This window comes from Dryas octopetala, chromosome 5, assembly GCF_963921425.1.
Source record: "Dryas octopetala chromosome 5, drDryOcto1.1, whole genome shotgun sequence".
In the NCBI taxonomy this organism is placed as follows: Eukaryota; Viridiplantae; Streptophyta; class Magnoliopsida; order Rosales; family Rosaceae; genus Dryas; species Dryas octopetala.
Window position 1 is genome coordinate 4,496,571 of NC_141370.1, and position 26,845 is coordinate 4,523,415.

Here is a 26,845-nt window from a genome sequence, read left to right on the forward strand (position 1 = left end):
AAGTGGGCACGTCCAATTTTGAGAAATTGGAAATTCGATTTTAGGGTTTATGCCTATTTCGAATTTCTTGAAATTGGACTCGAATTCGAGTTGTTTTTTTGCACTTCAAGGTTCTATTGTGCAATTAGGATTATTTGGAGTTGATTTTGGGTATTTCTAGGTTTGTGTCGCCGCTGCCACCATCAGAACCACCAATTTTGGTGGCGGGTTAATGGTTGTACGTTTGACTCGATTCCGCTCAATTGAGGTCCCAGGAATCTTTCCAGGTCCTTTTAGTGAGTTTTTTTGTTGATGTTTTTGTGTTTTTTGGGGTGGGGCAGCCACCATGCGTGGTGGCGGCCGCCCGTTTCGGTCGTTCAGTGGCTCAATTAAATACAATTTAGAAACAATCAGATTGGAAATTCTAAGAATATTTTGTTCTTGATTACCTAAATGGGATAAATTGAAATGATGATTGTGGGGAGCGAATAGGTTTTACATTGTTTGGCATATTGACGTAAATGGACAAACTCCAGAATTTTTTCTGATGACGTTTTTGTGCTGTTAGTGCACTATATGGATTGCCCATTTGATTGATAATGTCCTGATGTTATTTAATTTACAAAGGAATCCAGATTGATTTGCTGCTGAGTAATTTAATTAGATCATTGTGCGTTGCAGATTGAATTGGTGATGTTGTTGTTTAAATTGGGTCAATATACGTGTGCATATCTTCCAAGTTCCCAAATATAATAATGTGGTGAATTGGTTTTGAATTGTTGAGATAATCTTTGTACTTAACTGAATAATTGTATAATTAGGTACCTTGGTTAGTGAACATGGTTAAATTAAAAATAAATTATGTTAGTTTATGGAACCTATTGAAATGAAAGTGGTTTATTGAATTTATTGATTTCGTTATGAGACTATATTTGATCTCTTTGGTGGATTAAAAGAATTTAATTTATGTTGGTACATTGACCTAATTAATATTTCCATAACTGAATATTAAGAATTGGATTGGTGATGTTTTGCTATTACTTGGACAATCTATAATTTTGGAATGTGCTTTAGTTGAATACCATTGATGTTAAGGACTGATATACTGATGATTTTGTTATTAATTGAATAACTAGATTATTGTGGAATGTTATTGAGTTCTGCTAATTGTAACGTGTGATGACTGTGATTGATTTTGAGTGTCAAAGAATCGGCTTGAGTTGCCGAAATGGATCCATATTGTTGCTTGAATACTGAGAGTGAGAAATGTGGTTAAATGTCCAATGGAAAATGTATTAAGTTTCTTTATATTTTGGGTTGCACTCATACGAGCTTCACAGCTTACCGAGTTTGTTGTGTAACCCGGTGCACCATTTCACGGTGCAGGGGTTGATTTGCAGTTGAATTGAGTTGAGGATTTGGCGAGGAGCGGACAAGGCAGTGGGACCCCAGTTGAAGAATAAATATTAATTGTTTTTATTTTGGCTCATTAAATTGTATTTCTTTAAATATTAGCTTCTACCAAGGAGTAAAATTTCAGTTTCGAGGAAATTTTCGATGGAAATTTCGACGGAAATTTTCGTGGAAATTTCGATTAAAATTTCGATTTCAACAAAATTAGATAAAAACGACGGAAATTGCTATCAAAATACGGAAATTTTGAATGAAACTTGACCATATGCTTATTTAACATATTATCTACTATATTGATAAAAAACATTGAAGAAACCAAATTATATAATAGGTTTTATGTGATATAAGATGAATATAATGTGCGCTGGTGGTAAATACTGTTAAAAAAATGGGTCACTAATTAATAATTATATAAATAACACCTCAAATTTATTTATATTACAATTTTAAATCATGAATTAAATAAGTATTCAATACCACATAGAGTTCCTAGCAGGTTCAAAATTTTCGCTGTCTTCAGTATCATCATGTCAAGAGTAGGTGAATTGCGAAGAATAATCACCCCAAGATATATCTCCAGCATAACTTTGCATATAATTCCCAACATGCCAACCGTATGGATCAGGAGGTGGTATTTGTGGTGGGATTTGCCTATAGCCATACTCATTTGAAGAGCTACTGCCAGATTCACCTAAGTAAAAGGGATATGGTGGGTAGACTATTGGAGGGTTTTGCCCATAATTGTAATTATCATCTGCTACTCTCTTAGAACCAAAAGTGGTGGATAACGAATCTTCTTCTTCTGGTATCATACCCACATTACCTCTTTTCCTACGATTGTAGTCCTTTCTAATGGCACAAATTTCCCGTCCTGCACACCTACTCCCATGATTCTCATCTTGTGTTGCATGGGTGTAGTTTTCTTCGCCAGTAAATCGAATGACATCGTATTGATCATCTCTAGTGTTATCTTCATTTCTACCACCACCACCACCTTCACCACCACCTCTACTTCCACTGTTGGTAGGTGTGTTTGATCCTATGTCAGAGTTGCCTGATCGAGAAGGATCAATGGGAACATTTTCGTTGCGATTTATTGGACCTCGCATAAGTTCCTCAAAACTCTCAGTAGGGCCCACCTCCTCATTAAGAACTCTTTCCACATTAATACCTTCTTGGCGTGCTTGGGCTACAACATCAGGATCTGGATTGCCTGCGTCATCATCTAGATGGATGAGCCTGATCCACTGATAAAGCTGGTTTTCCTCTGCATCATCATCCCCTATATAATTTTCAAACATATCTAGCGGATCATAGTTGTTGACGTGATCTTCCTCAGCTTGTTTGTCTCGAATTGCAAGCTTCATATTATAGTAGCAATAGACCATCTTCTCTAACCTACTATATGAAAGCCTGTTTCTTTGCTTGGTGTGTATGAGAGCGAAAGTGCTCAAGTTTCTTTCACAAGCGGATGATGACGCCGTTTGTGAAAGAACTTTGATGGCTAATTTTCTTACAGTAGGTGCATCAGTCCCATACATGATCCACCATTCACTTGAATTGTACAAAATTATGAGTGTAAGTTCAACCATTCAATTGATCAAACTAATAAAAGTACGGTGTATACTCACTAGGAGACATTTTTGATCTAGCGGCAATTGCAACTCGCTCTCCGAACATTCTCTTCGCATCTTTGAAATAAGTTAGCTAGATACAAATCATACAATATCCATCAAAATATAAAACTTAAGACAATTAAATTTTTTATAGTGTTATGGCAAGTTATTTTCACAAAGTAAACTAAAGTGTTATGGCAAGTTATTTTCACCTCATTTTCAAATTGGGCAACTTCTGTTAAATAAGGATCCAATGTTTTATATACATTGTGCACAGCCCGAATAAGTTCACCATCATTTGCCACGCCTTCTTTATATTGGTAGCAAGGATTTAAATAGTGGGCTACATCAAGTAAATATTGAAATACATATTTAGTAACAATAATTTAAAGTTAGATAACTTAGATCAATGAAAAAACATGCGGAACTAAATTTAAATTAAACATATTTAGGTTACCTGCTGCATGCAAATCGTGTTGTAATGTTTTAAACCATCGATCATCGATGATTTTTACCACCTACCGTGCACCGTGTTTAAGTAATAATTCTTCCTTGACGCATCAGATCATAAACGGATCCCATAGTAGGATACGTCTTTGTATTGACAACACGTAAAACTAGGTATAGAGATTCTAACAAACTGCAAATCTTAAGCACCTGTTGCCAAAATGAGTGATCAAGTACTATGGATTCCACATGTTGTCCTGCTTCTCCTTGCCGAAAGTTGCTATTGCCCCAATCAGTACAAGTGAACAATTGCTTCAACCCAATCATCTTTCGATACAAACTATCCAATGCAAGATAGTGGGTAGCAAATCGGGTGGGACCAGGACGAATAATATCTCCACCACAAATCTCACACATCTTTGCCAACAACCAATTATGGTTGTAAATAAAATTTGTGATCTTTTGAGCTTTTTTTATCACCTTAGCAACCGACTGGTTCTTCCCAATCTCTTCGAACATGAGATCAATGCAATGTGCCGTACACGACGTCCAGTACACATTATATTTTTTCATTAACTTCTTCCCTGCGGCGACATATGCGAAACCATTGTCAATGACAACTTGAACAACATTGTCTGGTCCAACCTCTTCCATTACATCCTTCAGTAGCCCATATATATATCTTGCATCCTTTATGCAATTTGAAGAATCAACGGACTTAAGGAATATAGTCTTACCTCTTGAGTATGCCATGAAGTTTATAATAGACAACTTGGTTGGACCTGTCCAATCATCGAACATGATTGTGCAACCATAAGTTGCCCAATCCTTCTTCAAGTTGTTGACATGCTCTTGCATTTCATTAAATTCCTTTTCCAAATATACATTCTGTATCTTATAGGGTGATGGAGGTTCCATTCCTTCTCCTGCCTGCTGACATCCTATCACCAAGTTTTTGAAATGATGAGATGCTGCTTTTGAAGGAGAAACATTTTCGTAGATGAAGAACTTGGCTATTAAGCCCTGCATCTTCTCTTTGATTGACCCTCCAGAAAAGAGATTTTTAGCACTCTTTTGGCGTGCTTTAGATGACTTGTAGAGGCTTGGTGCTACTAGGGGTGTTGGTTATGATTCCCTCATGCTTGATCCTCTTCTCAACTGTGAACCACTACTAGACCCAGAACCTTGTCCCCTATTCGGGACTTTATGTAGGTGTTCCTTATCCCATTGTGCTGCTTTGGATTGTCGAATTGCAGCTCGAAAATTTCTTCGCTCTTCAGGCCCCATATCATCATTATAATCATTATCATCATTATCATCGTCGTCGTCACTGTTACTCAAGTTTATATGACCTTCTCCACGAAGTTCTGCTTGAATCTCTTCTATTTGTTGTGCTTTCTTGTTTCTTTGTTGTTGTTTATATCCCAAGGTGTTTGCAATGTGTTTTTTCACCTTTAGTGGGACACTAGTGCAACGTTTCACATTGCTTCCAAGATCCATACCTGCAAGGTGGTATTTCAGTCTTGTCACTCCACCACCCTTCATTACAAGGCCACAATATTTGCATATTGAACCTTGTTTACTAGCCGGATTTGGAAGTGCATGCTTCCAAGCTGAATCACGTGCTCTTCCTCTACTGTCCATATTAGTACCTAATAACAAAAGACATACACAATTACAAATTTACAATCATCATAATAACAATCAAATATGCAAAATAACAATCAAATTTGCAAAATCACAATCAAATATACATAAATACACAATCACAATCAAATATGAAAAATCACAATCAAATATACATTAATAACTATGAAACAAGAAAATGGGTAGATCAGTACGTGTTGATAGGAAATTTTTGGAAAAACAAAATATACAAAACAACTCTATTATTTTATTAATCTTCATCCATCTCTTAGATAAAACAAATTATCCAGACAACTCTATTTAAAACAAATCATCCATTTTTTAGATAAGATTAATTGCATCCTTAACCTTGTTATAGAACAAGAAGCAACAATCCCGGCCATAGAAAAATAAAATAAAATAAATAAATTTGTTTCTATAAGAATTAAGAAGTGGCTGTATAATCATTATATTACCAAACAAGTGATAAAAAAAGGTGATAAAATCAGTATAATTCATTAATTTGCAGAATATTATGAATTCTAGCCTTTCTAGGTTTCTACTCTCTTCTCGAACAAATGGGCCATATTTGGTTTTAAACTGATATGAATAAAATCGATAATAGAAATTATAGAATCAAGTAATCAACTCAATCAAGCTTTTTGACAAAACAAATTTCAATTCATATACTAGACTACAAGCAAGTTGCATACTTGCATATACTTTAGCGGTTCAACCTGCTTTTCTTGCTTTCTGTATTAAAAACTACCCCACCTTCGAAAGGCGGTAAAGTAGGAAAAGAAAGGTTGTAGTATATATAATATGAATATGAGTGGCATGATCTTCTACAAAATAAAGTAAGATCCATCTCCGTACAGAGAAAGCAGCTAATTAGTGAAGCCATATATGAGACCTCCAAAAGCAAAGACATTATATACTACTGAATTGTCCCATCTCTAGAACACCCAAGACTAATAGAAGATAGACCATCTCAAGCTAATAAAACTTTTCTTTTCTATGATGTATGATGTATATCAAGTTTTCATTTGAATTGAGAATTGTATTATGTATATATCCGCTATACATGAATGTTTAGTCTGACATTTGGGTCTAGACATACAGAATACAAGTGATCATGCACTACTTTTTTTTTGCAAATCCAATTTTTGTCACCGAAATCATTTGTTTAAAAACTACTTACAAGTTACAAACTTACAACTATACTCAGAATATGGCCCTCCTGTCTTTTCAGTACCCAAACTATAATAACATATCAGTCTTTTATGCATGCATATATACACAACCTTTGCACAAGTATACTACAGAAGTAATATATCTGCAGCTAGAATTTATTATGTGTATTTGCACATATATACATCAGGCTTTTCTTCTCTACCTTCATACTAATGTCAAAAGGCAGTAGTCTGTGGCAGTAAAGTAGAAAAAAAAAAATAGTGGCTGGGTATGATGTTTGAAATAAAAGTAAATCCATTATCCATCTCTTTTTCTGGAAAATTAAAACTTACAAACCTTGCAGGGGTCTCGCCGGCAGGGAGTCACGCTGGAGAAGGAGGCAAGGCGGAGATCACAGAGTGAAGAGAGAGAGAGTCACGCCGGAGGAGGCAAGAGGCTGCTGTCACAGGCGGAGATCGCAGAGTGAAGAGAGAGAGAGAGAGAGGCACGCCGGAGAAGGAGGCAAGGGGAGAGAAATCTTTTGCGCAGGGAAGACAGAGAGAAGAAAGTGAGATATGAGTGTGTGGATGAAAAAGAGAGAAAGATCCGAGTGATGAGGTACGGCCTGTACAGCCAAATTTCGTCGAAATTTCACATAAATGCACTTGAAGGGGGATCGAAATTTCGTCCGAAATTTTGCCGAAATATTACCGAAATTTCGTGGTTATGTAATAAAATTTCGGGATCCCAAAAAAACGAAAATTTCGGCGAAATTTTCGAAATTTCACTCCTTGGCTTCCACAAGTAAAATATATTTTTAATAAATTATGATTTTAAATTTAAAAAGGCTTACGTATTTTAGGGAATTTGACAATACAATGCCAGACAGTCAGGCGTTGTACTCTTGAAATCCTTAAAGTACGTGCCGCACGTGCCTGGGGTTCGGGGAGTGACAATTTTGGGGTTTTAATTCAAAATGCATGTGCAATGATGGCAAAAGCTAATGAGATGGTAGTTGTAGAAGCTAAGGAGATGGTAATGGTAGAAGCTAATGAGATGGTAGCTCCATTGCAAAGTGAGTCATAAGTAAATTCATTTATATGTGATGCCAATTATCAAGAAAACAATGAGTTAAAGGCTTAAAGCCGTTCAAAGGTCAACAATTTCAGACAATGGAAGAAGTTGAGCACTATTACACTAGGTATGCACAAAATGTTGGATTTGACATTCGAAGTCACTCAACTAAGAAGAGTAAGGATAATGAGATCACAATGAAGGAGTTTGTGTGCAATAAAGAGGGAGAAGACCCAAAAGAATTGAAAGGTACCCAAAAAAAGGCATTATGGAGTAGGAAGATAGAGTTGTAAAGCGAGATTAATAGTTGTGAAGTCGAAAGTAAATGGATTTGTAGTCACCATCTTTGATGAGACTCACACCCATGCCTTGTTAAGCCCACGAAGACGCCACTTGATGATCTCTCGTCGTCGGTTTTCAAGTGCTCAAAAATCATTAAGTGAACAACTAAGCATGGTGAACATACCCCTTCATCAACAATTTGACATTTTTGGAGTTCAATCAGGAGGAATTGAAAACATTGGTTGTACAATGCAAGATATGTACAACTATCGCAGAGATAAATATGCTAGGTTGAAGGGGCACGATGGAAACATGTTACGGAACCATTTTCTGTTGGAACAAGAGAGAAATTCTGGATTCACTTACAAGATCAAAGCAGATGACAAACAGAAGAAAACTCATTGTTTTTGGTCAAATGCAAATTCTAGGAAAGCATATAGTTTTTATACTGATATGGTTATTTTCAACACTACCTACAACACTAATCGGTATAAGATGATATTCGCACCAATGATGGGGGTAAACAATCATTTTATCTGGGGTATTCTTGAGTGACGAGACTACGAACTCATTCAATTGGTTATTCAAAGAATTCTTAAAATTTATGCTAGGTCATGCTCCTAAGATGATCATTATTGATCGAGATCCAGCAATGACAAAAGCAATTGCAGAAACTCTTCCCAACACATATCACAGATATTGTAGTTGGCATATTCTAAATAAATTCTCCAAGAAACTTGACACGGTCAAATATACAGATTATTGGGATGACTTCAAACGTTGTGTTTGGACATCAGAGACTAGAGATGAGTTTGACTTAAGGTGGAAAGATATTCTTGAAAAAAGTGGGTTAAAAGAAAATAAGTGGCTGCAATCACTATATGAAATTAGATTTAAATGGGTGCCGGCCTATGTAAACCATGTTTTCAGAGCTGACATGTCTAGTAGTGGACGAGCAAAAAGTGGGCACTCATTTTTCGAAGGATATGTGCCCAAGACCAATTCTTTGGTGGACTTCATGATTCAATTCAATAGGGGACTTTTACTACAGCGTCAAAATGAGGTTATAGTGGATCATTCTGATATCACTAAGAAGCCTAGACTTAAGTGCCATATTAAGATGGAAAAGCAAATGGCTGACATTCACACACGCAAATATTTTTATAAGTTTCAAGATGAGTTGTGGGAGAGTTACAACTATAACATAGAGATTATTAGAGAGAGTGTCACTAATTGCATTTATAAAAGTTACATGGATGATCATAGTGGGAGAGTCCGGGAGATTATGTATGACAAATCTCTGGACTTTGCATCATGTAGCTATCAGATGTTCGATTGTGCAGGAATTCCATGCAACCATATTTTATCATTTCTACAGAAGGTACGTCAACTCCATACCTTGCCGGATCAATACATTTTGAGGAAATTGACTAGATCTGCTAAAGATGATGTTGTGGTGGACAACTCTGGTGTGGAGATAAATATTGACAAATCCTTACTTGAAAAACGTAGTACCTTATTCTTATTTCATCGATACTCATATGTGATTAATAAGGCCATCTTAAATGATGAGGCAAGACTAATATTTTGTGAGGCCATGGATTCTATTATTGACCGGACTGAGACCATCTTAAACATTGGTAGTGGTGGCTCTTGTGTTAGAGTTTCTAATAGACCGAGTGTTACTTGTGCTGCTAGTTATAATGAACCGGATCCAGTTAAGTTTAAAGGAAGTGGAAAAAGACATAAGAAAGGAAAAGAGAAGTCGAAAGGAAAGCGACGTGAAAATGGTAGGCATTATAATGGTTGTGGGAAAACTGAAGTGTCTCATGACAAAAGAAATTATCCACTGCTATTAAATAGGTAAGAAGTTGTACCTTTTTGGCACTAATTCTTCATTTGCTATTTTTCTGTTTTATTTTTTTGTTGGTGCATTATTTGTATATTTTAGGTGATTGGTTTGATCAATTTGAGTTTTTTTATATTTTCTGATAGGTCTTCCAATCCCCAAGAGTTTAATGACTCTTAAGTTGAGGCCTTGGATGATGATAACTCTTCGTCAGAGGTAACATAGACTTTGTTAGTTGATTTGAGTTATTTTTTATTTTGTTGTAGGTCTTCAACTGACCAAGATCTTTGCTCATCCCTTTGTTAGTAATGGTACTTTTTTTTTTTTTATCAGGATGATGGGCTGCTGCGTTTGGGACCATAAGTGGTTGCTGTGTTTTCCTTTTACTGCTATCCATTCAAAGTGTCTCAAGTTTATTTTACTGTTTTAAGGTTCTGGGTTTCTTTTTTCATCCCATCTTTATGTGAAGGGTGTGATTGTAACTCTTTAATTAAGGAGGTTATAGGACATCATTCATACCTTCTGTAACTTTGACATGAATTTTGAGATTTGGCTGTGAATGAATGCATTTGGAATATTATTTCGATAGCTGTAACCAATGAGGAAAGTCTTTGATTGTAATTATAAAATCTTGAAATCAGTGAGTAATAATAATGTAACATGGGTTTTGGTTGTCTATGTTTTCTAGGTTTGGTTAAGGATATTTCTTGTGAGTTATTGATTATTGCATGATAGTGATTGAATGTCTACATTGCTATGACTTCATTGTTGGGACACAATCACACAAAAGACCTTATTTATGTGTGTGTATTGACTAGAATGTGGGTTTTAGTGGTACATAGAAGAGGAACAAGAACCAAAAAACATGGAACCATATAGTTAAGCGTTATAATGCTTGTGATTGCTTAACTAAAAATTGAAATGCTACATAAGTGCTTTATATTTGGAATAAATATGATTATAGCTTCAATAAAGTAAAAAGGAAAATTCATAATATATAACGATCTAGAGTGCTCACGTCTATGTTAATGTGGTGTGATGAATGTCTATCGTGTTTTGGATTGACAACCTTGGATTGCAGTTTTCTAAGGTAGGAATAAATTCTAATGAGGATGCTATATATATTATAAGTGGCTGCTGTGTAATGCAATAATCATTCTACCAAAAACATTGTCAAATTTTTAGAACACACATGGTCATCATTCATGCACAACCATTACAAAAGTAAGGATTTGAATATCATATTCTAAAGCAATAACACAACCAAGTTTGTTTTTATTACAAAATGAATAAACATTACAACAAAGTAAATTTGAACATAAAAAAAATCAAAAGTAGTACAAGAGTTTTCATGAGAAAGCCAAATCTAGCTTGGTTCCTCATTTGAAGTTCTTTCTCAAGTGCTACATTTTTCCTTGAAATATGGGCTACCTATGCAGATAATCGAATCACAATTTTGTTCAAATTTCTCATTGTTCGAAACTTTTGCTTAATTACATCAATCTTATTGTTAATTCATGAACCTCATCAATTAAATTCTCAATAGCCCATATAAATTTCCCACAATTCATGCATGTCCAAAATACACGGTTTGGATTCCTATCTGTTTTAGACATTTTCAACTCCAAAACACTGCCACACACACATTGTTGTTGTCTTGGCCTATGTTGAACTTTGTTGTTACTGCTTCCACTACGGTTAGACATTGTGAATTTCATTGTTTAGCAGCTACCATTATGCACTTATATCAATGCTTATCATTCAATGAGAAGACCAAAATGAGACAACTCTATGCAATGACATTTTATAATTGCTAAAATCTACACACACAAAAAAATTACAACCAATCGGTGGAACTAGAACTTAAAGAATGCAGCAACTCTTTCAATAACAAGCATAAATTGTACAAAACAAACCAAATTAGAATTACAAAGAAAAAAAAAACCCCCAAATCACTTGATTTTTTGAAATTCCCAAATCCCAAATCCCCAACCCCTTCCCAAATCAGTTTGAAACCATATCCTAAATATTTCAAGAAAACCCCATCATACAAATCAAAAAACCATATCCTTACTATTGCAATATTTAACTTAAATTCATGTTTCGAAAACCCCTAAATCGTAAACCCTAAAACCCCCAAATGAATGAGATTTGGAAGCATACACAGATGGTGAAATGGAGGCGAATCTGAGTTGCTTCGGTCAAAGCGCAAATCGAAGAACAGCCCACCACGTTTCTCCGTCTCGAGCTCCTCTTAGCCATCGTGAACAAAACACGATCTTCCTTTGCCCATCGCGAGCCCGCCTCTGCGATCTTCTTCTTCAAGTTCTGCGTCTTTCTTCTTCTTCACGTAACACGATCTTCCCTTCCCCATCGCGTCTCTCTTCCTCTTCGCGTTTTCTTTGTAGCTAGGTTGTTCTATTACATGGGTTGGGGGATGGGTTAAGTGGGTTAAAGGGATTAAAGTGTGGTTATAAGATCCACCGTTGGATCTCATTAAAAGAAATCCAACGGCCAGCAATGTAGTCCCGCAATTAGCCTTATATGTAGGATCCCTCAACTGAAGGCCGCCGTATATATATATATATATATATATATACTTATAAATTGGATATGCTAATTGCTGCTAGGATTCATCTAGTATTTCATTTATCCTTGATTAAAAAGAAAGTGGGGGCCAGTGTAAACATTTAATGTCAACTGCTAGCTTGTTACTGCCTATTTTGGATCACAGAACTCAGAAGAAGCCCAAGAAGGAAATTGATTCATTGACCAGGCTTTTCACTGGTTGATGCAACATGGAAAGCACAATGGTTATTTGTGTGTAGGTTTCCCGTGACTTCGATATTTGAAAAAAGAGAGAAACTTATCTGTCCCGGAGATGCCAAGTCAGCAAGCTGACATTGGTGTCACAAACCAATGCGTTTGTGACACCTGTAACCCTCATGCCCGGGGCAGGTAAAATATTTGTCACAACTAATAATAAATTATTTAAGATATTCAGTAGTAGTCAATCACCATTTGATTGAGTGGAAGATATTAAATGGATGATTGTTTTTCATTAATTAAAAAAAAAAAAAAAAAAGATATTCCGTAGTATCTTTCTAAAAGCATAGGCACAAGTAGTCTACTATTTACCCATAGAACTCTTCTTGTTTAAAATGTAGATAAGCAAACAGATACCATTTGTGAATTCTTCATAGTCGAAACTAAAGGTGTGCAAAAATACTGAAAAATTGAGTTTTGAACCGAACTAAACCGATTGGATTGGGTTTTTTTTTTTTTTTTTTTTTTTTCAGATAATAAACCAAACCAAACTAATGATAAGCGATTTGGTTTTGGTTTTCAATATTGAAATTTTCGGTTTTAACCAAACCAAACCACCACTTATAATATATATTTATTTTTATATATAATTTTAATACCTATTATAGAGTAAACCAAATTTTCTATTATAGTTTATATATGTTTGTATATGTTTATTATAGTTTATATACTTTATAGTTTATTTAGTATATAGTTTATACTACTATATAGTTTATACCTATTATTATTTAGACTTATTTGCACATTTGCCTTCTGATTTTTAGGTTTTTTCTCACTTTGCCCCCTAACATTTATTTGTCTCATATAACCCCCTGAACTTTTATGTCGTTTCTCACATTATTCGATTCCGTCAACTTCGTCTACATCACCGTTAGAAATGCTGATGTGGAAGGGTAATTTTGTCATTTCACCCGAAAAATATATTTAAAACAATATTTAAATTAACAAACTAATAAAACTTTAAATTAAAATAAAACTTTTAAAATTATATTAAATTAAATTAAAAAAACAAAAAAAAGACCAAACCCCTCCCTCCCCACCCACTGCGCATGCCGGCGGCCATCCCCCTCTTCCCACACTCTGCACATTCCGACCACCCCACCTTCTCCACCCACTGCATATGCCGACAACCTCCTCCATTCTCTCTCTCTCTCTCTCTCTCTATCTTTCCCTGCACATGCCAGCCCCGCCCTACCCAGCCTCAACTCCTCCCCGCCCAGCCAAGACCTGTACCACCCAGCCCCAGACCTGCCCCGCCCAGCTCAGCCTCGCCCAGCCTTGCCCCGCACAGCCTCACCCTACCCCGATCTACCCTATGCAGCCCAGCCCCATCCCAGCCCATCCCCACCCTCACTCAACCTCTCCCCCGCCCCGCCCACCCCGCCTTCCACAGCCTCACCCTGCCCTGATTTGTCGCACGCAGCCCAGCCTAGCCCAGCCCTCGCTCTGCCCCGATCCGCCTCACACAGCCGAGCCCCTCCCCGCCCAACTCCAGCTCGGCCCAGCTCCTCCCCGACCAGCCCCAGCTCGGCCCAGCCCCTCCCCCTCGCCCGTCTCCACCCAGCACCTCCCATTGTCCCACACCCACTCCCCTCCCCCAGCCTCACCTCAAACCCACAATCCAAATATTTATTTATTTTAATTAAAATTTCAGTTTTATGTTTTTAATTAAAAACATAAAACTGAAATTTGCAAATAAGCCTAAAAACAATGTGGTAAGGTTGCCAACATGATGACCAAAAAAAAAAAAAAAAAAGGTTGCCAACATGGCATATTGGGTCCCACAAATGACCACATGGCAAAAATTGGTCCTCTGTGACTAAAAAGACGAAATTGCCCCGCCATGTAGATGCCACGTCAGCATTTGTAATGGTGGTATAGATGGAGTTAACGGAATCGGGCAATGTAGGAAACAACATAAAAGTTCAGGGGGTTATATGAGACAAATAAATGTAAGGGGGCAAAATGAGAAAAAACTTTAAAATCAGGGGGTAAATGTACAAATAAGTCTATAATTTATATATGTTTGTATATGTTTATTATAGTTTATAGTAAAGTTTATAAGTTTATAGTATATGTTTATATATGTTTGTATATGTTTATAGTATATGTTTATACAAAAATGCTCTAAAACTAACTAGTTAGTAAGATAATACAATACTAACCATCATTTTGGGCTCACTACACAATATAATTTCATAATCCAAACTGTTCATATTTTAGGTCTCCATTTAAAGATTAACTTTGCAAAAAATTAACTAAATCAGAAATCATTTAGTCATTCGATTATCATTACAATCATTTCATCTTTTATTGAAAAACTTGTGTTCGTCCATTTACATGAGCACAATTAGCTTACCAATAGTTGGCTAAACGATTTCCGATTTTGTTACTTTTTTTTAAGGATGATTTTTGAATGAAAGCCTAAAAAATAAACGGTCCATATCATAAAATTATAGTGTAGTGGGCTCAAAATGATAGTTAGCGTCATATTATCTTACTAATTGGTTAGCTCTAGAGCACTCATCTATGTTTATATATGTTTGTATATGTTTATAGTATAATTTATACTTTATAAGATTAGTTTATAATTTATAGTTTGTATATACTATACAACTAGAGTATATCTATATATACTAAAACAATTATAGTTAAAGATATATGGTTTAGGTAAAAAGTATAATAGTATAGGTAATTGGTATAGAGTATACTAGTATATGATATATGAATAGGTTTTTTATCACTTTACCCACTTAAATTTTGATCTATGTTTCACTTCACCACTTAATAAAAAAATTGACTCAATGTGACACCTGAATTTAAAAAGTTTTGCAATGTACAACTTCCGTCTGATTCTGTCAAAATTTCTGTTAAAAAATGGTCACATGTGTCGCATGTGACCTATTTTTAAAGGACATTTTGGTCTTTTATGTCCAATTGTATTTAAAATATATGTGGACAAATGAGATAATGACATGTGTCATTTTCTAAACTTTTTAATCCAACAATCATTACACACTTTTTTTTACCGCACATTCAAACACAATTTCTTTACTTTTTTTTATAATTTTATTTTATAAAAAAAAAAAAAATCTAAAACCCAACACCTCCCTCTTCTTCCCAGATCTGCCATGGCAGCCCCACAACTCCTTTTTCTTTCTCTCTTCTCCCTTTTCTGCTAGAAAAATACAGCAGCAATCCACCGGCGCCCCTCCCTCCACCACTGCTGACGGTCCCTCACTCCGACCACCTTGTTCCCCCTCCCTTCTTCCTGACCAGCCCCCTCCCTTTTCTCCCTCTCTTTCTCTTTCTCTCTTTCTTTCTCTTTTGAAAATCCACCTCCTCTTTTCTCTTTTCTGCACAAGTAAACAGTAGCAACCCCAACACAAACTAGTTTTATGTGGAGATCTGGGGGTGATGAAGAAATGGGAGAGAGGGTCTGAGAGGGATTTGAAAATGAAGGGGTTAAAATTAAAGCCTTATGAATGAAAGGAGATTTTTTTGGAGATTAAGTTGTTGGGTTTGATGGTGGAGTGGAGGTGGGGTTGAGGAGGAAGTTTGTGTGAGTTGCAAGATCTCTGGAAATGATGGAGGTTTCGTGACTGGGTGGGTGCGTTGGGTGAGGGTGGTGTGGTTTTTTTTTTTGTCTTCCAAAAATAATAATGGATGTATATTAAATACATACAATAATGAGAATATCTAAAAAAATTAATTCTTAAGTAACATTCTTATTGGTCCAAGTAAAGTGGGGTTGCTGTGATTTTTTTTGTTTGACAATAAAAAATTAATATGAAAGACTAAAATACCCTTATCTTTAACAGAAAAATTGACAGAATGTAACTGAGATCTGACATTGCAATTTTTTTCAAATTCAAGTGCCACATTGAGTCAAAAAAAAAAAATTTTAAGTGGTGAAGTAAAAATCGGATCAAATTTCAGGTGAGTAAAGTGTTAAAAAGCTATATGAATATATGCGATAAGGAATATGGTATAGGGTATGGCGTTTAGAATATATCAGTTATTATCTGATTTTCAGATAACCAAACTAACCGAACCAATATTCTCGGTTAACCAAACAAGTCAGTTTAGGTTAGACTTGGTTTGATTTTGGTTCTCAAATTAGTCATTTCGAAAATATTAGTTTAGTTACAGTTACGCCTTTGTGGTTCGGTTTTCCGAACCATGCACACCCCTAGTCGAAACTATGCACACCCCTAGTCGAAACTAAAGAAATTGAGTTGTACAAGAATGATACTCGGTCTGACCACAAAAAAGAATGATGCTCATAACAAATTCCATTCCAATTCCCATATAGGTTTACAATCTCCTAAACACATTGTTTTGCTTGATCTGTATATTAATCTCTGATTGGGAAAAAAAAAAAAATTTAAGGGGCTGCAGTTACCAAACCTCAATCCTCTGAGGAATACCCATTGCCACAAGTTCCTTAATCTAATTTATACAGGAGTATGGGTAGAAAATTTTAGCCCGAGAACTATTGATGATGTGCAGCTTTCAAGAAACAACTCACAAATGCACTGAATCCCGTGTTTGTGATAATTAATCAGTCCCCGTGGATGGTGTAACGCTCCCATTTCTTCGTTGGATCATATATCTGTCATTATCAAAGGACATGGGTGAATAAAAAACTTTGAGAAATCATACACAATTGCACTTCATAATCGGCAAAATGCCGCTACAGTCTCATCATTCTGTCACACCAAAAGATATTTATGCTGTCAACTAAAATATCCAGAGAAATGGCAGAAATTTTGGACAAATCTTTATGAGAAGTGTACTTAAACAATTATCTATTATTTTGCTTAAAAAAATCTTGGTAAAACTTTGGTGCATGATAGGCTTTATATGATTTAGGGTGAATCAATACACTGCATGCTGGCAACATTGTTACTCAAAAATTGTTTAGTACTTATTAAAAATTTGATTGAATATACTTCAAATTATAAATGACGTAACACAAATGTCTATATTGTAGTATCACATAGAGTTCCTAGCAGGTTCAAAAAATCAATGCACATAACATCACTCATTCACTAATTAGTATATAAATGATCTAATACAATAAATACCTCACCAATCAACAAGTATAAGCACTTAATTATTCATTATAATTTATAAATGTATGATACAAATTGCTTAATTAAACAGTATTAATAAATCAAGTAATCAACAAATCATAAATTAACAATTATACTTCTACTTTAGGAGATTAAGCAATTAACAGTCATCATTAATAACATGATGCATATAAAACAAAAGCAGAAAAGAGACATCAAATATCAGCTGCAAGTCTATTTTTCTGGGTAGTTATTAAGTATAATAAACATCTCTTGTATACTCAAAGATGGCAGGCATCCCATTGAAAGTGAGGGAGGTTGGGGATTCAAACCCCCACCCACTCAATCAAACTATATTTTAGCGTACCGGCTGGTGCTCACAATATATCATCCCACAGAAATAGAAAAAAAAAAAATTAAAACAAATTATACAGAGAATTTGAGTACTCAAAAGCACTCTAGTGCATATTTCAAGGAACGCTATGTAGAATCAAGCATTATACCACAGTATCAAGCCTAACTGCAGTGACAGGTGAAAGGGCCATTTCGTGGGTGTTTAGACATATACATATATGTGTGTGTGTGTGTGTGTGTGTGTGTGTAGAGAGAGAGAGAGAGAGAGAGAGAGAGAGAGAGAGAGAGAGAGAGCACCTCCCATCTAGAAGCAGGAAAAATATGCTTATTCTTCTCATACCAATGCCTTTCAACAACCTTCCCAGCATGAGACTGCCAAAAAATAAAATCAAAGACATGAGAACAGGGATAGAGGGCCATAGAGCCATGGCATTACTGCAAGTAGATACCTGAATTACATACTCAAGGCTACATAGTCTGTTTCTTATGATATGTAGCATGTGATCCCAGATAAAAGTCCAAGATTTGAATGCAGAGAAGTCCCAAATATATGTCCGTAACTTGATATTATTTTTTATTTTTGAGAAGAAAGAAAATTTTAATAAACCAAACTCAAGCTAAACAAACAATGGAAGAGAACTCCATTTTCTATAGTACATATCAAACCAGAAACAAAACTGTAACAAAACACCCTTGAAACTCAAACAGAGAAAATCTAACTAATGGCTGCCTTCCAATCTAATAAAATGGCAGACAAAGACACACCCCTAAAGACACTAGCAACCAACAAAGGCACATAGAGATGACTGAATAAATACTCTAACCCACAATTCTTCCACATTCGCCCCTCTGTAATCTTCAAATATTCTTTTGTTTCTCTTCATCCAGAGCATCCAAATAACGGCCAACATCCTGCAATTCCAATTCACCATGGCTCTTTTTCGCCCACCAAAACCTCTAAACCCTTCACTCAACCAAAAACAGCTCCTATCTGGCATCACCCACAACATCCCTGCCTTGAACAGATTGGATCACATCTTTGCAGCCACAGAACAATGAATAAAGACATGGTTTATACTCTCCCTCTTTTCCCTACACATAACACACCAGCTTGGAGATAAACAAACATTTGGTCTTCTCTTCTGAAGAATATCACATGTATTGATCCTTGCATGTGCTACCAACCATGCCAAAACTTTGACTTTTGGAGGAGCTTTTGCCTTCCAAATTGCCTTCCAAATCAGACCTGCCAAGTGGAAAAGAAGACCATCTCCATCCCCACAGAGGTATCTAAAACTGGCAACACTAAAGCAGGAAATTCTCATTCCCTAAAAGATAATGGCTCGGCAGTAAGGTCAACACTAAAGTGGTGATTAGAATGTTTATCACCAACATATCCTCCATCTGCCTAACTTGTTAACTCATCCATCATCAGTCATCTGCACATATGGGCATCTGCTAAGGGTGGTTTGGTCAGAGAGGAAGGCTAGAAATTTTAGAAGAAAGGCTAGGGGAAGAGGTGGCATCTTTCTGGGTAGAATGAGGTTTTGGGCTTCCTTATGGGCATTGGTTTCTGCAGCTTTTAGGGACATTCCTTTTAATATTCTTCACTTGGATTGAGGGCCAACTGTGAGTTGATCTTAGTTCTAGTCATTTGTAGTTAAAGAGAAGTTTGTGGTTTGATTCTGGGATGTTATACTCTAAAGTTATTTTTCTTTTCTTTTTTTTTTTCTTTTTTAAGTTTAGCCTAGATTCCAGACCTCTTGTCAACAGCTGGGGTAAATATTTTTAACTTTTGACTTTTATCATTCAAGTATGTTTTCTCTCAAAACAAGAAAATAGTTTTCACAGCAAAGAATCCTGAGTTGGAAAATCCTGATGATGTAATCGAAAAGTTGCACATCCTGAAGCTTCTTAAAGAAAGGATTCGAGACTGCAAAAATTAGCTTAAAGGTCCATTATCCGAGCTAGCTAACTATCATCCAACATTGCTAAGATGCCCAGCATTGATTCCACATCTACGATTGAAATAATGGGAAGCTCTGACTTGATTTAAGTTCACGATACATTGAAAGAGCATTTAATGCATTATACCATGAAGTTAACTTTAGGGCATTTATTCTTGTGTTTCATTTTCAGTTTCAGAAACTTCTTACAAAATACAGGACTAGAGAAAAATAGTGGAATGGATACAGCCAAGGTTAACTTAAGGACCCATTCTCCAAGCTGTCTAACTAGCATCCAACATTGCTAAGATGCCCAGCACAGATTCCGCATTTATAATTGATATAATGGGAAATACTAACTAGATTTCAACTTCAAAGTACCTATGAAGAGCATTTAAGAAATTATACCATGAAGTTAACTTTAGCCTGTTTATGCTTATGTTTCATTTTCAGTTTCGGAAACTTCTTAAATAATACAGAATTAGAGACAAATATGGAACAAGAATGTACCTCATCTTTCTCGATTGTAGCATCAGCAATTGTTCGCACATCCTCATGCACATCAAAATGAAAAAGCTATGCAAAATAAAACAGAATATGATAATGAGTAACCACTAATGAGCACAGCCTACAAGAGACAATAGACAAATTTAACATTAACACAGCTCAATCCAAGGGAGGGAAGATAAAGAAGACAAGAAATATTGAACATACCGGTCCACTTTTGCCCCTAGCCTTATTTATGATTAGCTCATAGAAACTATGCTGCTGTACTTCCACAATCATGAAATAAAGGATGCAAAATTAATTAGCATATATACAGAAAAACATATAGCAGAATTGTTTGCAAGTACTTCTATCATATTTATCTTACATGTGGAATGATAAGATCTTCTTTTACATAGAGTAAATTTTCCACTGAGGTGGTTCGAACCTCTCGAAACTCAGGCGCAAGTTGCTGTTGAACAGCCCGAAGAAAGTCTCCAATTTTATCACCCTTTCGTACCTGGTTGGTAACAAAAAGAATATGGAAACTGAATGAATTGATAATTTCAATTTAAAAGAGAAACCACAAGGAGAAAACAAATGTAAGTCGAGCATGCTTTACTTGCCTGGATCACTCTCCTATGCCCTGCTCCATCCCAATAGCTGTAAGTAATTTGAAGTGGCTCATCTGGAAAAACACAGTAAGAGCTTCGTTTTTTAAAAACTTCTTACTTGAAAAGAGAAAAGAAAAAAGAAGTAGAAAATAAGACAACAGAATTACTTTGTATCTTCTCCTGCTCAAGAAGCCACTGTTTCCGCAACCTTTCACGCTCAGCTTGTTCCTCTGCCTCCCGCTCACTGAAATAAATCCATAGCACCTCTAAGTTAAAATTTTAGAGCCACAAGAACCAAATAGAGGGAGGGACAGAAATGTTTGTGCGAGAGAGAGAGAGAGAGATTACACCTATCTGGCAGAAAGCTAGTTTCAACTGTAGGATCTTTTCCAAGTCTACCACACCATAATCTTGTAGCCTCTGAACTTTCTGTAGAAAGCACAATCAAAATGAAAGAACAAAGAATCACCAATAAGTTTCTGATGGGCATCCATAAAAACATTAGATGAGACTACTCATGAGTGACCACTAAAACGTCAGATATCTGGAATTCTGTATCTCAAATATGCACCATGTCAGAAGATAATAATCGAAACTTTCATACATGTAACAGATTAATTATTCCAGATTTACACATAAAAGGGGAAAAAGAAATGCCAAATTAATATTCAAAATTCCATATTGATATTGAGTGATAGGGATGCTGATTAAAATTTAGTACAATAATCATCAGACACAAAGGTGGCTGAGAGCAACTTGAGGCACTACATAATCTTAATTAATTTTTTAATGTCTTTGAGGAGAGAAATGCTTACTATTTTCTCCATCTTCCTCTTCACTTTCATCCTCAATGTCATCCGCAAAGGACAATCGAGAACTCCCCTTTATCTTCCTCTTCTTACGCTTTTGTAATTGAAGTGCCTCCTCCCTAAATTATACAGAAGACATTTAAGAAAAAAAAAAAAAAAAAAAAAAAAAGATTGACAATGTGACAACTTGAAAATTTTCACAGTAACAATCCTCATTATGAAACTTACTCTTGTTGTAGCTTCTGAAGTTTCTCCTTCTCTTCCTCCTCAATTTTGTTCCGGATATTTACTCTCTACAATATAAATTGATGCCACAATACCACTTTTTAACCAACTTCTGCTTCCATTTGTATAAGTAAATCTATAAGGAAAAAAATGCTAATGCTTTTAGAATTTACCTTCTCAACATATTGCTCCCTTGTAACCAAACCGACGGTTTCTTTCTTAAAAGCTGTCTCAAGAATCTGAAATATTCATTTAACAATATTATTAACCAATGACATTAGTCAGTTCTGTCTATACACAACTTGTTATGTTTATCAATTTTAATGCATAGTTTCACATTTTTCATAAGATTTTTGAAGATGAAGTATATCTGTATATGCGCATAGGGAACTTTAGGTTTTGAACTCGAACCTCAGAAGTGCTTGACCCAAATTGGAGGAGACCCGGCTGGCCTTTTTCGGAGGATGACTTGGTTTTGAGCTCCTGAATTTTCTGGCGCTCGGCTTCTCTTTGTTTCTCGAGTCTTCGGATCCTCACAGCATCTTGGGCCGTACCCACATATCCATCTCCCATACCCGACATCTTTTCCTCTCTCTGTTTGCTCCCTAGCACTCCCTCTCTTGTTCAAAACTTCGAACTGATAGAAGAAATTAAGATTAATAATTTTATTAGAACATCTCAATCAAATGGCTCTTTAAGTTTGTTTCTTAATAAAATAACTACTATGCATAGACCTATTAGAAGTCTGCATGTTTCCTTTTTGTTTTTTGTTTTTTTTTTTTTTGGTAAGATGGAGTCTAGCATGTTTTCTAAACATTTAGAACAATAATTCAATTTAAATTCGAAGCACCAAAATTCTGTCAAAATTTTGGTAGAGCATTCCATTAAAAAAAAAAAAAAAAAGAAGAAGCAGGGCCTTACTCTTTAATTTTTTTAAAAAAAATTGCTACAATATTGTGTGGAGTGTTCAATTATGCACATAAGGAGTGCAATTTGGTGATGAAGTGTGGCAAACAACAAACCCAAACCTACATTATACCCATAACATGAGAAGATGTGCTAACTCTAAAACAATCCAGTGACAAAGAAAAAACAGCAACCATGAATTGGGTAATAATATATCTAATGTCTGTTGACTGATAGGGCACACTGATTAACATATCTATTTTACTTGCCACAAATAACCCATCTAAATTCTAAAGTAGGACAAATAGCAACCGAATTTTAACAAAATTACCAAACTAAATATTAAAAAGATAAGGTAACTCAAATATTTGTTTGCCCTAAACAAGGAAACAAGACTGCAAGTCTGCAAGTGATGTAACTTGAGCAAACCAGAAAATAGATAGCCCCATGCCCCTGGCATCGACACTCTTATAACCATAAATAACCAAATTAAACCCTAATAAAATCCTCAATCAGAAAACCAAAAAAAATGAAGATATGAAGTACCTGGGTGGGAGCCGATTGGACAGATTAAGAGCACGAGAAATTGAATGGGAAGGAAAAAGAAGAAGAAGAAGAAGAAGAAGAAGAAGAAGAAGAAGAAGAAAGCCGATTGGAATGGCAAGGAAGAAGAATTGAGAGGACCGAAAAGAAAAAGAAGAGTGCAGAAAACAAGGAGAAGAAGAAACCTAGAGATAGAGGAGGAGGGAAAAATCAAAATTGGAAAGAGTTCGTGAGAAATTGAGAATAGAGAGGGAAGCGAGGAGAACTCGGAGTCTGAGAGTGTGAGACGCCGTATATTGACTGTTGAGGTAGGGTCGTGTATTTGAGAATTGTATTGTAAAGTAAAAATAACAAATTGTAGGCTCCGTCTCCTAACGTTTTACGGAATACTTTTTTAAAAATTGTATTGTAAAGTAAAAATAACAAATTAAATTGCATATTCTCAAAATATAAAAAGGCTTAGCCAGGGAGTAAAATTTCGAAATTTTCGGTGAAATTTCGCTGAAAATTTCGTTTTTTAGGGGTATGGAAATTTTAACCCCATACCAAAATAATTTTGAAAAATTTCGAAAAATTTCGCCGAAATTTCGTCGAAATTTTCCGAAATCCTTGAAATTTCGGCGAAATTTTCGATGTAGAGACCGGAGAGAGAGAGAGAGGGGAGGCTGAGACCGGAGTGAAAGAAGCAGAGCCGCCACTGCCGTTGCCGTCGATGGAGGGAGAGAAGAGATCCGGGGCGGGAGACAGAGAGGGAGATCGGGAAGGGGGAGGGAGAGGGAGCAGAGCTAGAGAAGAGAACATGGAGGAGGAGGGAGTGAGGGACCAGGAGAGAGAAAGAGAAGATGAGAACTGAAGAAGAAGAGAAAAAAAAAAAAAAGGAAGAGGTGAGGTCAAAGTATCAAACTGGTTAGTCACGAGCAGTCTGGGGAGGAAGAACTGAAGAAGGAAAGAAGAAGAAGAAGAAGAAGAAAAAGAAAAAGAAAGAGAGAGGGAGGAGAGAGAAGAGAGAGAAGAGAGAGAATGAGTGTGTAGTAGACTAGTAGGGGGGGTAGGCGTGAATCACGGGGGAAGGAGAGGAAAAGCAAAGAAAAAAAAGAAGAGAAAAGAAAGGAAAAGGAAAAAAAAAGAAAAGAAAAGAAAAGGAAAGGAAAGGAAAGAAAAAAAAAAGAAGAGAAAAGGAAAAAAAAAGAAAAGAAAAAAAAAAGGAAAGAAATTTTTTTTTTTTAAGGTAGATTGAGATTTGGAGTCTTTAGGCAATTGAAAAAAAAAAATTTGAGATTTTATTTGGTCATTTTGGTGTTTCGTTTAGTTGTAAACATAAATTATGAAAAAGAAATTTATCCCTTTATCATGAAGTTTCATTTTCTTAATATTTGGTTTTCCAATTATGATAATTTGTAAAATTGAAATTTTAAGTAAACCGTGTCGCCACTGCTGCCATCGGATTGGTTCTATTTTAACCCAATTCGGCTTAATTTAACTATCGAAAACCATTTCCAAGTCCCTTTGAGTAAGCTGGCTACTTTTCGTTGCCACATTGGTGATTTATTCGTGTAATTTTATTATGTGATTATTAATTAGTGAAGTATTTTTTTAACAGTATTGTCTCTGACGCGCATTATATTCATCACATATCACATGAAATCTACTATATTATTAATTTCTTCAATATTTTTTATCAATGTAGTAGATAATATGTTAAATAAACATATGGTCAAGTTTCATTCAAAATTTTCATATTTTAATAGCAATTTTCGTCGTTTTTGTCCAATTTTATCGAAATCGAAATTTTAATCGAAATTTCCACGAAAATTTCCATCGAAATTTCCATCGAAAATTTTCTCGAAACCGAAATTTTACTCCTTGGGCTTAGCGTAATTAAAAAACAATTTTATAAAACAAAAATGACGAAAACACATTTGATATTAACAAATTATTACAACCAAATAATTATATTCACAAAAAATATTAATTATAAATTATTATTAATCAATTTCATAAAATAATTAAAAAAAGAGGAATTTCATAAAATCCAACCCACCTCGGTTGGCGCGACTACCTTGGAGGTGGAAGAGTTGTTGGTGGCCATGTTATTCATAGAGACAAGACTGCAAGCACCTATGATCTAGTGGAACAAATGTATTTTCTCTATGGCTCGTGAGTTTCCTGCCATAGATATTACGGGGAGTCTTGATCCGTTTATTGAAGCGAGAATTGAAAATTATAGAGGGATTACAAAGCATATATTTTGAGAAGTAGCAAAACCCAGTATGGAATCAGGTTTTCGCCTTTTCAAATGAACAGATGCAAGCATCTGTACCCAGAATCCGCTGACAAGTCCCAACATCAACATCCTGAAGAGACATAGATGGATAGAGAGAGAGAGAGAGAGAGAGAGAGAAAAAAAAAAAGAGAGAAAGAAAGAAAGAAAGAAATAGAGAAATAGAGGAAAGATGAAGAGAGATGGGTGAGGTGGGCAGCGACGGGGGGTAGGGCTACCGCTGGAGGTGGGTCTGGCTGGGTGAGGAGGAGATGCAGATTGCATGTTTTTTCATTATTCCAATTTTATTTTTTTCTGTAATTTTTTTTAATTTGTATCCCGTATTCTCTATGTTTTCTAAATTTACTGAAAACATCATTTAGTTGTTTTCTGAATTTATACTGCAAACTGGAAATTCTATTTTGTATTTTTCAAAAACTGTTTTCTCAATACAGCAACCAAACGCATTTTTGTCATTTTTTAAATTTGTAAAATGAAAACCCGTTTTGTAAAACGTTACCAAACGCACCCTTAGGATTTGGTCCAATTTTTTAGACTAAAACCCAAGGATTTTAAATTTTTACTAAAATCCATTTTGATTGAGGTCCAAATACCCATGACACATCAACAATAATTAATTTTAAAATTAAAAATTTAATTAAAGAATACCTATATTGACCCCCATGTAATTTTTAAAAGTTTGAATTTAGATAATTATTATAATTAATTTAACTAATTTTTTGAGTAGTAAACTATTTAAAACCCTCTACTATGAGCTTGATTATTTATAGGAAAATGTTAGGGAGACGATCTCTTTATACCATCTAGTATACTATCTCTCTAATAGAGATGGGCCCCACTTATTGGTGAGTCTCACTCTATTAGAGATATGCTACAAAAAGATGGTCTTCCTAGCACTACCCTTATTTATATAGTGATTAATTTTAAACCCCCTAACCACTCAAAAAATTTGTCTAAAACCTTCACTCGATAATATAGAAACTATCTTAAAACCCCCTAATACTTACAATTTCTTTTATACCCTCATACACATAATAAAGGGTCATTGGCCCATTTATAAATAAGTCAATAATAAGTTTCAATATTATAAATACCCGCCCAAAATTCCGGAGCTAAATAATAACATAACGCCTCCACCAAACCTATTATATACCCTAGGAGGAGATTGGATAAAAAAATAGGGATACTCTTACAAATCAGGGAAGGAAGCAACTGCGGCAAAAAAGTAAATGAACGAAATCAATAAAAGGGTGAAACTAGAGTAGTAAAAAAATGGGTAAAACTGGAATATTAAAAAAATGGGGGTCAAACTTTGATA

General features: G+C 35.4%; 3 protein-coding genes across 3 annotated transcripts; 1 reads left to right on the top strand and 2 right to left on the bottom strand.

Moving 5' to 3' along the window:
• Positions 1–3,542: 3,542 nt before the first annotated feature.
• Positions 3,543–4,484, bottom strand: LOC147283666 (uncharacterized). Its single transcript, XM_086245561.1, has one exon. It carries the CDS (start codon positions 4,482–4,484, stop codon positions 3,543–3,545), a length of 942 nt encoding a protein of 313 aa, XP_086101687.1.
• A 2,760-nt stretch (positions 4,485–7,244) lies between these two features.
• Positions 7,245–9,765, top strand: LOC147283667 (protein FAR1-RELATED SEQUENCE 5-like). Its single transcript, XM_086245562.1, has 5 exons — positions 7,245–7,313; positions 7,424–7,577; positions 8,222–9,400; positions 9,606–9,675; positions 9,726–9,765. The coding sequence occupies exons 1-5, from the start codon at positions 7,245–7,247 to the stop codon at positions 9,763–9,765; spliced, it is 1,512 nt and encodes a 503-aa protein (XP_086101688.1).
• Positions 9,766–16,571: 6,806 nt separating this feature from the next.
• LOC147283668 (protein XAP5 CIRCADIAN TIMEKEEPER) lies at positions 16,572–23,499 on the bottom strand. Its single transcript, XM_086244042.1, has 13 exons — positions 23,250–23,499; positions 22,209–22,434; positions 21,971–22,036; positions 21,801–21,865; positions 21,579–21,691; positions 21,114–21,192; positions 20,931–21,007; positions 20,776–20,837; positions 20,538–20,669; positions 20,378–20,431; positions 20,174–20,239; positions 18,015–18,089; positions 16,572–16,900 (listed from the first exon to the last, which is right to left on the bottom strand). The coding sequence occupies exons 2-13, from the start codon at positions 22,377–22,379 to the stop codon at positions 16,850–16,852; spliced, it is 1,011 nt and encodes a 336-aa protein (XP_086100168.1). The 5' UTR covers positions 22,380–22,434; positions 23,250–23,499; the 3' UTR covers positions 16,572–16,849.
• Between the last annotated feature and the right edge of the window lie 3,346 nt (positions 23,500–26,845).